Below are 13,756 nucleotides of genomic sequence, written 5' to 3' on the forward strand. Positions count from 1 at the left end.
AAGTGACATATTGGAAACTTTGAAAAAATAATTAACATGGAATATCTTAGCCTTTGTTTCTGAAATAAGGCAGAGTTAAAAGAAATTCCTCCAAAATTTCTTAATAATGACTGACATATGAGGTGTTCATTTTATGCATATGGATGAATTGAAAGTTGCTAGTACTAAGAAGTGTTATTTATTTCCTTAAAAAAAAAACACTATTATTTTTCATTGAAATCCTTTGTAGTATTAACTTTTTGAAATGTGTGTTTTCCCACCAGCCAGTATTTCCGGGAATCTATACTCAATGATATCAGGAAAGCTCGTAATTTATACACTGGTAAAGAACTGGCAGCTGAATTAGCAAGAATTCGGCAGCGAGTAGATAATATTGAAGTCTTGACAGCAGATATTTTCATAAACCTGTTACTTTCCTACAGAGATATACAGGTGAGAGATCTGAGAGATTATTTTCCTGGAAATAATTGATAGGACACTGCATACCAAGAATCTTGCTCCATGAAGAATTAAACCTCCTATACTTAATGAGAGGTCATGAAAGATGGTTTTCGTTGTTGCTAGGTTTGGAAACTATTTGAAAAAATTTTAACTTATATAATTAAACCCTTTAAAGTGAAAGTAAATATGAGATATTATTCTTCTTGGTTTCAGGTTCTTTTCAGTACTTCATATATTCTAGTTGACTTTTTCAGTGTTTTGCTCAAACTCAGATAACTGGTTAGCAAAAGACATTTTATTGTAAGAACTTTCTGCCAATTGTTTAACTGATATTCTCTCTTTCTAAAAGGACTATGATTCTATTGTGAAGCTAGTAGAGACTTTAGAAAAGCTGCCAACCTTTGATTTGGCCTCCCATCACCATGTGAAGTTCCACTATGCATTTGCACTGAATAGGTAAGAATTCCTTCTTACTATCCTCAGCGTACTGGCATATGATTGTTTAGGGTAAATTTTTGCTGTGCCATGCAACTATTCACCTTTAGATGATAATGGTAACACATCTACTCTAAACACATATAATACAGGAAGTGTGCATTCTAGTATTTTTTCGCTGAATTTTTGTTCACTGAAAAAATAATTTCATTGTTTATGTACTAAAATTCTTCCCTGATTATATTTATGTTTTGTTTTAATTTTTTTAATTTCTTAAATTACATAAATATGATGTTACCTTTAAGCAGATATCCTCAACACCAAATTATTGTTCATGCAAAAATTAGCTGAAGTAGCATAAAGATGGCTGTTGAGGAGAAAGATGTATTCATAACCAAAAAGTATTTTTAGTGTAGCTGCTCTAAAAATAATTATAATAAAGACTGTGTTAGCTATATTTTAGATCATGTCCTTCACTCTTCCAGCCTGTGTGCCTTCTGTCTACATTGTGGCACCTCTCAGTGTTATTGTGTGCAGAATCACCATGGAGGACTGTCTGTTTTCTCTTGATGGGGGGGCGGGGGCTAAAGTACTGAACTGTCTAAGGTTAATCAGTTATTATGTTGGAGTATTTGCTTTATCTGTAAATAGCACAAGTGAAGAGAGATAGCATTATGGTTATGCCTGAGGCACCAAGGTCTCAGGTTCAGTCCCCAGCACCACTATAAACCTGAGTTGAGCAGTGTTCTTGTAAGCAAACAAAAAGATCAGAGACTGCATTCTTTGTGTGTGTAATATTGCCGATATTTAATATTGCTTTTTCTTTTTTCTTTTTTTAATTTTTTATTTATAAAAAGAAAACATTAACTAAACCATGGATAAGAGGGATACAACTTCACACAATTCCCACCACCAGAACTCTGTATCCTATCCCCTCCCCTGATAGCTTTCCTATTCTTTTACCCTCTGGGAGTATGGACCCAAGGTCATTGTGGGATGCAGAAGGTGGAAGGTCTGGCTTCTGTAATTGCTTCCCTGCTGAACATGGGCGTTGACAGGTCCGTCCATACTCCCAGTCTGTCTTTCTCTTTCCCTAGTGGGGAACGGCTCTGGGAAGCAGAGCTCCAGGACACATTGGTGGGGTTGTCTGTCCAGGGAAGTCTGGTCGTCATCATGCTGGCATCTGGAACCTGGTGGTTGACAAGAGAGTTAACATAAAAAGCCAAACAAATTGTTGACCAATTCATGGACCTAAAGGCTGGAATAGTGCAGATGAAGAGTTGGGGGGGGGGGGGCCTCTATTTTGTAGATAGCTAGTAGACATATTTTAGTTATATTCCAAAGGGCCTGTGGTTATACTTTTTTTTTTTGCCTGAGCCTGAAATCTGATATGCAGGTGGATCCTAATTATTGTCTGGGGAGGTGATGTCATGGCTGGCAGAAGGACCAGAAAGCTGGATCAGGGAAGAGAGTAGCTCCCAAATATGGGAAAGGTATATAAGTATTGTTGACTGTAAACCCCATCAATTTGATCTGATCTAGGGCCCATATTCAACTTAGGAGCCTATGTGACCTCTGTATCCCTCTAGATCTGAGCTCACATTCTGTGGTCATATAGAGACTGCATTCCTAATCACATTCTACCAACTTGAATCTGTATAAGCTGTAGGGAAATTGGAAGAATTTATGCCAAGGTTCACTAATGTGAGTGAATGCATTAGAATATTAAAGAGATAACTGACTTTGAGTGCTTCTACAATCACTATTGAAACAGCAATGTTTTCTTCCCTTACCTAGGAGAAACCTCCCTGGGGATAGAGCAAAAGCTCTTGATATTATGATTCCCCTGGTGGAAAGTGAAGGACAAGTTGCTTCTGATATGTATTGCTTAGTTGGTCGAATCTATAAAGACATGTTTTTGGACTCTAATTTCATGGACACTGAAAGCAGAGACCATGGAGCATCTTGGTAAGTATATAGCATAAAAATTTAAGATACTTACTAAATAAATCCATAACTTGAAAAAAATGTTTTAAAATGAGTGTTCAGTTATTGCTATGATCCTTTAAAGTGTGCACCATGAACTGAATTTTAAACTATAACTTTCATAGAGAATTTTGTTGACATTCATTTAATATGGCAGAGTAAATTAGAAAAATAATGATTTAAGAAAATGCAACTTAAAAAATCAGGAGCAAACAAATTGCTTCTAGGACTTTGTGAGAACTTTGATGATAGGTACAATGTAGAATGCTGTAGTCTTACAATCTTGTAAACTACTATTAATCACAAAAAATGGCATAAAAAAGAAAATACAACTTTATAAAGATAATAAATGTCATATATAACTTTTTCAAAAACGTACAGAATCTTATGTAAGAACATTAAAGAAATCCTGAATGAGTGCAAAAATATGCCAAGTTTGTGAACAGGAAGACATAATTGCTAAAAGATGTTAAATCCACAAGGGTTTTAAAAATGGGTTCTACCAATTATTTGAAAAAATAAAGAGCCCTGGGGCTGGGTGGTTGTGCGCCTGGTTGTGCAAGAACCTGGATTTGAGCCCCTGGCCCCCACCTGCAAGGAGAAAGCTTTGTGAGTGGTGAAGCAGAACTGCAGGTATCTGCCTGTCTTCATCTCTATCACCCCCTTCCCTCAACTTCTGGCTGTCTCTATCCAATAAATAAAGATAATTAAAAGATAAATAAATTAGCCATTACTAGATAAAAGAAAAAATTGGTACCACCAATTTGCCTCTTTATCTTATATGAAATAAACAAAAATAAATATTTGAAAAAATGCTACTAAAACAGGACAACAATCTAGATAATTTGTTGCCAGCAGACCGTATTATAAAAAAATGTTGAAGGAAAAATTTTAGGTTGACGGGAAATGATAGCTGGTGGAAGCTTGGATGTAAAGGGAGGGATACAGAGCAGTAGAAATGGTAAATATATGAACTGATATAAAGAATGTTTATATTTGACAGGAATATTAGAAAATTTAAGTTCTAGCCCTTCTTTTCATGACCACTTGGAGATTATGGCAAGTTGGGGAGGGACCAAGTGGTGGCTCACTTGGTTGAGCTCACAGTAGAAGAGTAAGTTTCATGAGAGGTGAAGCAGGTCTGGAGGTTTCTGTTTCCCTGTCTCTCTTCTTCCCTCTCAACTTCTCTCTTTCCTATCAATTAAAAAGAAAATAAAAAGGAGAAAAAAATGGCTGCCAAGAGTGGTGGATTCATTGAGAGCCCCAGCAGTAATCTGGGTGGCAAAAATAAATAAACAAAGAAATAAATATTACGACAAGTTGGCAACTAGCCTATTGTAGATCCAACAGATCTTATTTATATACTCCAGAGAAGCTCTTGAAGTTTTTCTGCATCTAGGTGTCTTGTTTTTTTTTTTGTTTTTTTGTTTGTTTTTGTCATTGCCACCAGTGTTATTACTGGAGCTGTGTACCTGCAGTATGAATCCACTACTTCCTGCATCCAGTTTTTTTTTTCCTTTCTTTTATTCTTTTTACTTGATAGGGAAGAGAGAAAGTGATGGAGATAGAGAGGGAGAAAAGAGACATCTTATCTATGTTTCATTATTTGTGAAGTTCCTCCCTACAGGTAAGGACTGGAGGCTTGAAACTGGGTTTTTGTACAGGGTACCATCAAGTGCACCCTTGCCCAGCTCCGTACATGTACGTGTCAACATTAAAAAATAATTTTCAAAAAGTTGAACAAAATAAACAAGTAGCAGACATGAACAGATAGTATTGTTTCTAGAATCTTCAGAAACAAAAAGGACTTTCATCCACATCTGGTAAAAGTAGAGCATATGAATATGTGTCATAAATTCCCAGCTCAGTATAATGAACTTAAGTATGAAGAAAAGAATAGAAATGGATTGTGGAGTTATTCCCATGAAGCTGCACGAATATTTAAAACATCTTATTTCTTAAGCTGAGTGGTGGGTGTGTGGGGGTGTTGCTTATATTGTTCTCTTGTACTTCTTAGTATTTCTACAGCATTCCTAAAATAACTTCAGATTAAAAAAATGTATGTAGATAAGTTAGTTCAAGAATTTCTTATTGATAGCCATAACAATTATTTTTAGTTGTGAAATGAAATTTAACTTTTCAAAATCTTCTAACTTTCTAAATTTTACGTCTTTAAAAGTAGACTGATTGGGATAATGAGTTGTATCCAGGGAGGAAATTTTGGGTTCACTGATTTCCTAGCTTCTTCATGGAAAGTTTTGGAATGTACTTTTATTATTTATTTATTTATTTATATTTATAAAAAGGAAACACTGACAAAAACCATAGGATAAGAGGGGTACAACTCCACACAATTCCCACTGCCAGAATTCTGTATCCCACCCCCTCCCTTGATAGCTTTCCTATTCTTTAATCTTCTGGGAGTATGGATCCAAGGTCATTGAGAGATGCAGAAGGTGGAAGGTCTGGTTTTTGTAATTGCTTCCCTGCTGAACATGGGTGTTTACAGGTCCATCCATACTCCCAGCCTTTCTTTTTCTTTCCCTAGTGGGGAAGGGCTCTGGGGAAGGAGAGCTCCAGGATGCATTGGTGGGGTTGTCTGTCCAGGGAAGTCTGGTCGGCATCATGGAACCTGGTGGTTGAAGAGAGAGTTAACATACAAAGCCAAACAAATTGTTGACCAATTCATGGACCTAAAGGCTGGAATAGTGCAGATGAAGAGTTGGGGGGCCCTCCATTTTGTAGATAGCTAGTAGACATATTTTAGTTATATTCCAAAGGGCCTGTGGCTATACTAGTTTTTTTTTTTCTCTGAGCCTGGCATCTGATATGCAGGTGGACCCAAGTGATTGTCTGGGAAAAATGATGTCATGGTTGGAAAAAGGACCAGAAAGCTGGATCAGGGAAGAGAGTAGCTCCCATATATGGGAAAGATATAAATGCAGATGAATAAACCCAGCATGGCATTGCATTCCCGCTCAGCCACAGGAGTTCCTGGTTACTCTCCCACGTCGCTGAGTAAGCAGCAGCCTAGGTTGACTCCAGTGGAATTCTCTCCAACCCGGAGAGCGCGTGCCCAGGAAGAAACCCTCAGGCTAGCCCAGCAGGAAAGGTGTATAAGTATTGTTGACTGTAACCCCCATCAATTTGATCTGATCTGGGGCCCATATTCATCTTAGGAACCTATGTGACCTCTGCATCTGAGCTCGTATTCTGTGGTCTTGAGTAGGAACGTTCCAACCTGTCCAATTTCAGGACCCATCTTCCTCAGGTGGTAGATAAGAGTATGTTGTCTAGCCTCCCTTCAGAAGACAGACCATTCTCCACCATTGTTGATCCACATTGAGGGCAAGGTCCTATGGAGCCCCATAGAAGGGTCTATTGTGTTGTTCCTGATAGAGATAACCAGTAACAATATAGAGAGGGATTTATTTGAGGTCTAGGTCCATCATGTCTGTTTGGGAATCTCAGGACTCCCCAACTAGGGCCCCAGCTGATGGGGTGGCCTGATAGTGACTAAAGAGTCATTGTTAAAGTATGCCAGTCTCTTATCCTTATTCAGCTTTTTCAGTCCTTACTTTGATAAGGTTAGCTTTGGAGTGAGTGAGGGAAGTATAATAGGAAGTAGGTGAGGAGGGTATCTAAGTCTAAGTAGACACTATTTCATTAGGAACTTTATGGTGTCTTTTTAGGTCTTTCTACTTGCTTGCTGCATATACTGACTCACTGCAGACTATTATGTACTTTTGCTTTCAAGTATATATTTTGCCCTAATTTATGGATACATGTGAACATATGCCCTAGATTACGGGACCTAGTCTATATCTAGGTTGTGGGACTTTGTTAGGAAGTGAACCACCTGGAATGGAATTAGAGAATCCTATGAAAGGAAAGGTCTCACCTGAGTAATGAGGATGAAGGGTTGACATTCCATGCCTGACATCTCTGGACACAGTCTGAAGTGAAGCATGCTGAGGTGGTATTCGTTGCAATGATTAGGCTGGGATCGGCAGATGCATTATCATTTGGTATGAATTGAGAGAAGCATGCAGGAAAGTAAGCCTCAACACAGAGATTTTTACTTTGGTTCCCTACTCTAAGGAATGAACTTTTAAATATGTACTACACATTTTTGCAGTATCTCAAAAGAGTTTGATGATTTTTCTTAACCATTTTTTCATGCTACTACAAAAGAGGAATGTAACTATGATACCTTTTAATTGCCATATTCATATTTCAAAAAATTCTTAACCATGGTAAATTTCAAATCTTATATTTGAGAAGCACTGTAGTAGTAGTATTAATGCTTTGATGTAATTGTTAATAGATAAACATTCAGGAAATCCTTAAGCCTCATTTTCATGGTCTGTGAAATTCAAGTAGAAAACATCTATGAAGTAAGTGTGTATTGTGCACAGGAATAAAGTAGAAGTGTTTCCCCACTTGAAAACAAGAGAAGACAATTTAGGCTACTGAGAGTTTTCAAAGGTCACTTAAAGTTTATTTAAGGAAAAAAGCTGTTTCTAGTTGTGCTTTTGATTTTTTATATTTCATATTTTGTTTTAGAGAATGTCTGTGTATTTATTTTTATTACTGATTTAATATGATTAACAATATTGTGGATAAGAGGGGTACAATTCCACACAATTCCCATGACCAGAGTTCCATATTCCATCCCCTCCATTAAAAGCTTCCTTAATTTTTGTCCTTCTGGGGGTATGGACCAAAATTCTTTATGGGGTGCAGAAAGTGGAAAGTCTGGCTTCTGTAATGGTTTCTCTGCTGAACATGGACATTGGCAGGTCAATCCATACCCCTAGCCTGTCTCTCTCTTTCCTTGGTGGGGCAGGAGTGTGGGGAGGTGAGATTCCTGGACACATCAGTGAGGTCATCTGCCCAGGGAAGTCAAGACGGTGTCATGGTTGCTGAATTGCATTAAGATATAAAACAGGACAAATTGTTTAATAAACAGGAACCTAAAGGTAAGAATAGGGCAGATGGAACTAAGGGTCTTGGTGTGGGAAGAAGCTAGGAAGTCCATTTTAAGTATATTCCAAGAGGCCCATGACTTTATTTGCCTGAACCCGAAAACCAACATGCAGGTGGGCTAAAAATATTGTCTGGGAAGATGGTGTCAGAGTTGAGAATAGGACTAGAAAGCTGAATTTAGGCAAGAGTAGCTCCCAAATAGGAGGAAAGTATATAAATACAGTTGACTGTAAACCCCATTGACCTGACCTAGAGCCCATATCTATTCATATTTAGCACAGGAGCCAGTATAACCTCTGCATCCCTGTCAGTCTGAGCTCACAGTCCATTGTCACAACGAGGAACATTTTGGGCTGCACTCATTTCAGGACCTGTCTTCCTTGAGTGTCAGCGTAGGATGACACAGCTGTTCTGCATGGAGGGCAAAGTTCTGTAGAGGCCCACAAGAGGGCTTATGATGATGTCCCTGATGCAAGTGACCAGTGATGTTGGAGAGATGGATCCATTAGAGGTCAAAGTTCATAATATCTATATGGGAATCCAAGTATTCTCTGACTAGAGCCCCAGATGATGGGGTGGCTTGGTAGTGACCTAAAGGACCATCATTAAAGTGTGCTGTTCTCTTGTACTTATGCAGCTTTTATAGTCCTTATTTTATCTAACGAAGTTAGAGTTAAGGTGGTTGAGTGACATGAAATAGAGGGTAAGAAAGGTAGGTATTTAGAAGAAGATATTCTTTAGGTGTGATATGAAGTCTTTTTTCAAAACTTTGAAAGGAAATTAGGTGCTTGTACTATATTAGCATAATCACAGCTCTCCTGCTGAAATGCCAAAAAGATCCATAGCCAGTAAATTAAAAGCACTAAATCTGTTTTTAGCATTAACATGCTCATTTTTCCATAGTTACTTGGGAAAGAACAGCCTTGCCTTATCAACTTTACGTCAGTGACAGTCCTATTCAAACGGTAATGTGTGCCTAGTTATGATTTAGTTTTTATATTATTAATGGGTTTGGCTTTACTTTGGAAGAGTTACATAACAAACCATTTGATATACAAATAAAGAGTGATGTCTACTTTCCATTTGTTAGATTAGCTTTTTTTTCCCCCTTTACTTGACTGTAGGATATCTTGTTCTCTGCTATCATCATTTTTTTTTTTGCCTCCAGGGTTATCGCTGGGGCTCAGTGCCTGCACCACTAATCCACTGATCCTGGAGGGTATTTTTTTCCCCATTTTGTTGCTCTTGTTGTCGCCCTTGTTGTTGTCATTTTTATTGTTGTTACTGTTGTCAGATAGGACATAGAGAAATCAAGAGAGGAGGGAAAGACAGAGAGGAGAGAGAAAGATAGATACCTGCAGACCTGCTTCACCACCTGTGAAGTGACCCCCCTGCAGATGAGGAGCCAGGGACTGGAACCGGGATCCTTACACTGGTCCTTGTGCTTTGTGCCATGTATGCTTAACCCACTGCGCTACTGCCCAACCCCCTGCTATCACTATTTTCAACAACCTTTTCCCTCATTCTCACCATTTTTCATTGGCATCCTTTTCTTTATGTGCTATTGGTTGAGTTTACAATTTTGAATGATTTTTCAATTTTCAGGCTTTGCATAAAGCCTGAAGAATTTTTACTAATGCAGTGACATCGATGTCTAGATGCTGATGACTCCTAAGAGTCAAGTTCCAGAATGGCTTTCTAAACAAGGACTTTGGTCTCTTGCTAATTCCTTTAATGTTACAATCAGCAGATGATAGGCAAGACTTTCATGGCACGATCAAGCAGAAATCCAAGAATGTTAATATTTGATATACCCTTGTGGAGGTTTCCTAATTGTTGGTAGCAAATATTAAAGAGGTAAAGGGGGTCAGGTGGTGGCACACCTGGTTGAGTGCACATGTTATATGTACAAGGACTTGGGTTCGAACGCCCAGCCCACACCTGCAGGGAGAAAGCTTTGCAAGTGGTGAAACAGTGCTGCAGCTGTCTTGGTCTCTCTTACTCTCTATCTTCCCCTTCCCTATTGATTTCTGACTGATTCTATCCAATAAATAAATAAGTAAAGATAATTTTAAAAACTTTAAAAGATCTTTAAAAAAGAGCCAAAGAGGCCAGTCAAGACTTGCTTTATATAATGCATTTATTGGAAAGATGACTGAGAAAAGTAGATATTTGCCAGATATGATGCTTAAAAATGTGAATAATGCAGAATAAGGGTGTCATTTCAGTGAACTAAAGCAATCATTTTCAAACCTATCAGAATCACTTGGGGGAGTTTTTCAACAAAATGGTTATTTTGCCATGAGAGATTTCTATTTTGTTAATGTTATTTATTTCCCCTATATTTTACTTTTCATTCTCTTCCTATTAAATCTTTCCTGTTCTTCATATCCTTAAAGATTAGGCTTCACCTCTACCCCCCCTTCATAACTTTCCCAATTCTGTCTTTTCTGTTCTTCTTAACCTTTGTCTTTGACTTTGAGAAAATTGGCAGCTATTGAAAATTAAGTGTAAATCAGTCATAGACATAGAAAAACGATTCACTCTCAGAAACAAGGAGATACATACACATGAAATCCTGAACAATGCTTTCCTGTTATCAGTTGGCAATGATGAAGAGATTAGTTAACACTTTGGCACTGGTGCTATGTAAAAGTTTGTTTCTGGGAGTTGGGCGGTAGGTAGCACAGCGGATTAAGCGCACATGGCGTGAAGCCCAAGGACCCGCATAAGGATCCCGGTTGGAGCCCCCGGCTCCCCACCTGCAGGAGAGTCACTACACAAGCGGTGAAGCAGGTCTGTAGGTGTCTGTCTTCCCTTCCTCTCTCCATTTCTCTCTGTCCTATCCAACAACAACAATAATAACTACAACAATAAAACAAGGGCAACAAAAGGGAATAAATAAATATTTAAAATAAATAAAACTCAAGGGCAGGGGTAAATAGCATAATGGTTATGCAAACAGATTCCCATGCCTAAGGCTCCAAAGTCCCAGGTTCAATCCCCTGCACCACCATAAACCAGAGCTGAGCAGTGCTCTGGTTAAAAAAAAAAAAAAATTATTTCCTACTTTTGTCTTAGGAATATAAAATGGAAGGCAACTGTTTCTGGAAAGCAGATTGGCAATATCTACCTATAGCCTTCAAAGAATTCATGTTCTCTAGTCCTAGATATGTTCTTTGAAAACTATCATTAATAATAGCAGATATAGAAACAAAGTATGTTTACAATAGTGTTGACTAAACTATGAACATATGGTAACAAAATCTAAATGTCCATAGTATGAAAAATGTTAAATAATAAAAGTCCCATGTGATGATATATCATTCATTTGAAATTGTGCATATCACAAACCTTGCTATTTTTTAAACTATTTTTAAGTGTATTATTAAGTGACATTAAGTACATTCACATTTGGTTTGCTACCATCAGCACTATCCATTCACAACTCTTCTCACCTTCAAAATTCACTTCTATACCCATTTAACTATTTCTGCTTGTCCCATTCTCTTAACCCCTGAAAACAGCTTTTCTTCTTTCTGCTTCTATGGATTTGACCACTATAGTTTTTTCATATAAGAGAACTTATATGGTGGTTTGTCTTTTACTGTGACCAGCTTTTTTTTTCATAGGAGGCTTAGCATGAGGCTCTTAAAGATCATCCATGTTGTAGCATGTGTCAGAATTTCTTCTTTTTTAATATTAATTTATTTACTATGAGAGGGGAGAAAGTTATAGAGGAGGGAGAAAGAGAAGAAAATAAATACATAAATAAAGGGGAGAGACCAGAGTGCAACTCAATTCTGGCATAATCTGGTACCAAGGATTGAACCTAGGACCTATGGGGTTTCAGACTGGGATATTTCCCTGGTCTAGAACTTCTTTTAAGGATAAATAACATATTTTTCATGTACACACTACATTTTTTATTGAGTCATTTAAGTTGTTTCAAGCTGTCACTACTGTGAACATTGGTATACAAATACCTGTTTGAGTTCCCTGCTTTTGATTCTTTTTGGGTATATACTTTGAAGAAAATTGTTGTTTAAAAAATGTTTAATAACTTTATGTATGCTTTATGCTATCATATAAAATTAGATTATAAACCATCAGAATTTAAATTCTTAGAAAAAGTGTATGAATAGTAAATAGATTTCTATTATTCATAAATTTAATATTATAATGAGTATCATGTACAAACAAGGTTTCCCTCTTCTGCAGATCAAATCAACAGAGTGATTAGATTCTTGTTTTCTTTTCATGCTGTCTTACTTTGCCTCTGAGTTATTTTTATGATTGATAATTTCAGAAATATCTCCAGAGATGTAAAGAACCATAAAGTTCTAATTTAATTACTTGTGTGTCTCACAGAATCATACCTATTTTATCACAAGGAAGGAAAAGTGACAGCTTAATAGAGCTTGACTTATACTCAGGTTCCTGCTTTGATGGAAATTGAATGCTCTTTGGTTCAAAATATCAATCCTAAAGTACTTCTTTTATTCTTGACTTATTCAACATATCAGTATAGATAAGTTGCTATTAAAGACTTCATAATTTATTTCACAGTCAAGAATTTACCTCTCTTAGAGCTAGCTTGTAGTGAGGTGACAAAGTCAGTGCTATTGTAAGTAAGTAAGTACTGTAAGTAAGGCAGCCTTTGGGAGAAAATGCATTGTTTTGAAAGCTTGAACAAAACATTTACATCTTTGTGTGTGTGTTTGTATGTGTTGTCACCTGGGTTTACACCTCCCCACACCTACTAGAACAACTTTTTCAGACAGAAAAAGATAGCAACAAATCAAGAGAGAAAGATTGAGAAAAGGACAACACAGCATCAAAGTTTCTTCCAGTGATATTGTGGTAACCCCATGTGTTGTACTTATATATGGGGAAGAGGGTGGAGCAGGGGACTGAAAACCTGTGTCTTCCTATTTTATTTATTTTATTAGTGCTTTAATATTGATTGACAAAATTTCTACATATATATACATATATATGTATATATTTCACTATGTAAGGACAGCTTATTTTCATTTAACCTAGTTAAACCTTGACATTTCCAACATCATGTAATTTATTTGGTGTATGGTTATGAGCTCATATAACAATGCTGTTATACCAACCTTTTATATTTGTCTTCAGTTTAATAAGGTCACTTAAGTATATTTTAATGTCATTATTTTCCCCCAAGACTGTATTAATAATTGTTTCAGTTACAGGTACAATGCAAACTTTACTCTCAGTGTAAAAACTGTTCTCTCAACTTTTACTTCAAATTAAATTTCCAGTTTTACCTATCTTTCTTCTAACAGAAAAAAAAAACCCAAACTCATAAACAGCTAAGATAAAAGTAATGAATCAGCACCAGAATGTTTTAATATATACCAGTGGATCATCAGAATTCCAGAAAAGAGGGCTTTGGAATCCAGCAGAACTGGGCAATGTTTCTACTCAACCACTTTTAAAATGCATGAGTTAATTCTTCCCTACCAGTCAAGTAAATTTGAAAGTGTCCTCCTTATTTGAAAGATTGTCAAAATCAGAAATACTATGCTTGATGGATGTGTCAGCTGCAATATCCTATGTGTACTATACCTGGGAAGGCCTGAGTAAACAGAAATAGCTCTTACTTTGGTAGAGATTGTCATCAGTTTTATATTATATGATTGTTAGAAATGTATTGGTCCTAGTAATAGGAAGATGATATACTCCCACCCCAGTGAGATCAAGTTTGGACATGTGTCCTGGTTGATGCTCATTATCAGCAGAGCATAAGAGATGAGTCATGGTATAATATGTGTACTTTTTCCTTGACCATGGGGAAAATTGTTCCTTCAGATTGAGTGCCAGAGCAAAGAAAATGTGGAATAAAGCCAAGCCAATTAACAAATAAATCTGTTGT

At 37.0% G+C, this 13,756-nt stretch overlaps 1 protein-coding gene across 2 annotated transcripts in view; it reads left to right on the forward strand.

The window, feature by feature from the left end:
• The window catches only part of MAP3K5 (mitogen-activated protein kinase kinase kinase 5), a 277,002-nt gene that overhangs the window by 134,249 nt on the left and 128,997 nt on the right, over positions 1-13,756 (forward strand). For both annotated transcript variants that reach the window (XM_007520044.2, XM_060190392.1), the window contains 3 exons: positions 264-432; positions 791-897; positions 2,674-2,844. In XM_007520044.2, the coding sequence (XP_007520106.1) occupies positions 264-432; positions 791-897; positions 2,674-2,844 (447 nt within the window). The remainder of the gene's footprint in view (positions 1-263; positions 433-790; positions 898-2,673; positions 2,845-13,756) is intronic.

The sequence above is a fragment of the Erinaceus europaeus genome, chromosome 4 (assembly GCF_950295315.1).
Source record: "Erinaceus europaeus chromosome 4, mEriEur2.1, whole genome shotgun sequence".
Classification (NCBI taxonomy): domain Eukaryota; kingdom Metazoa; phylum Chordata; class Mammalia; order Eulipotyphla; family Erinaceidae; genus Erinaceus; species Erinaceus europaeus.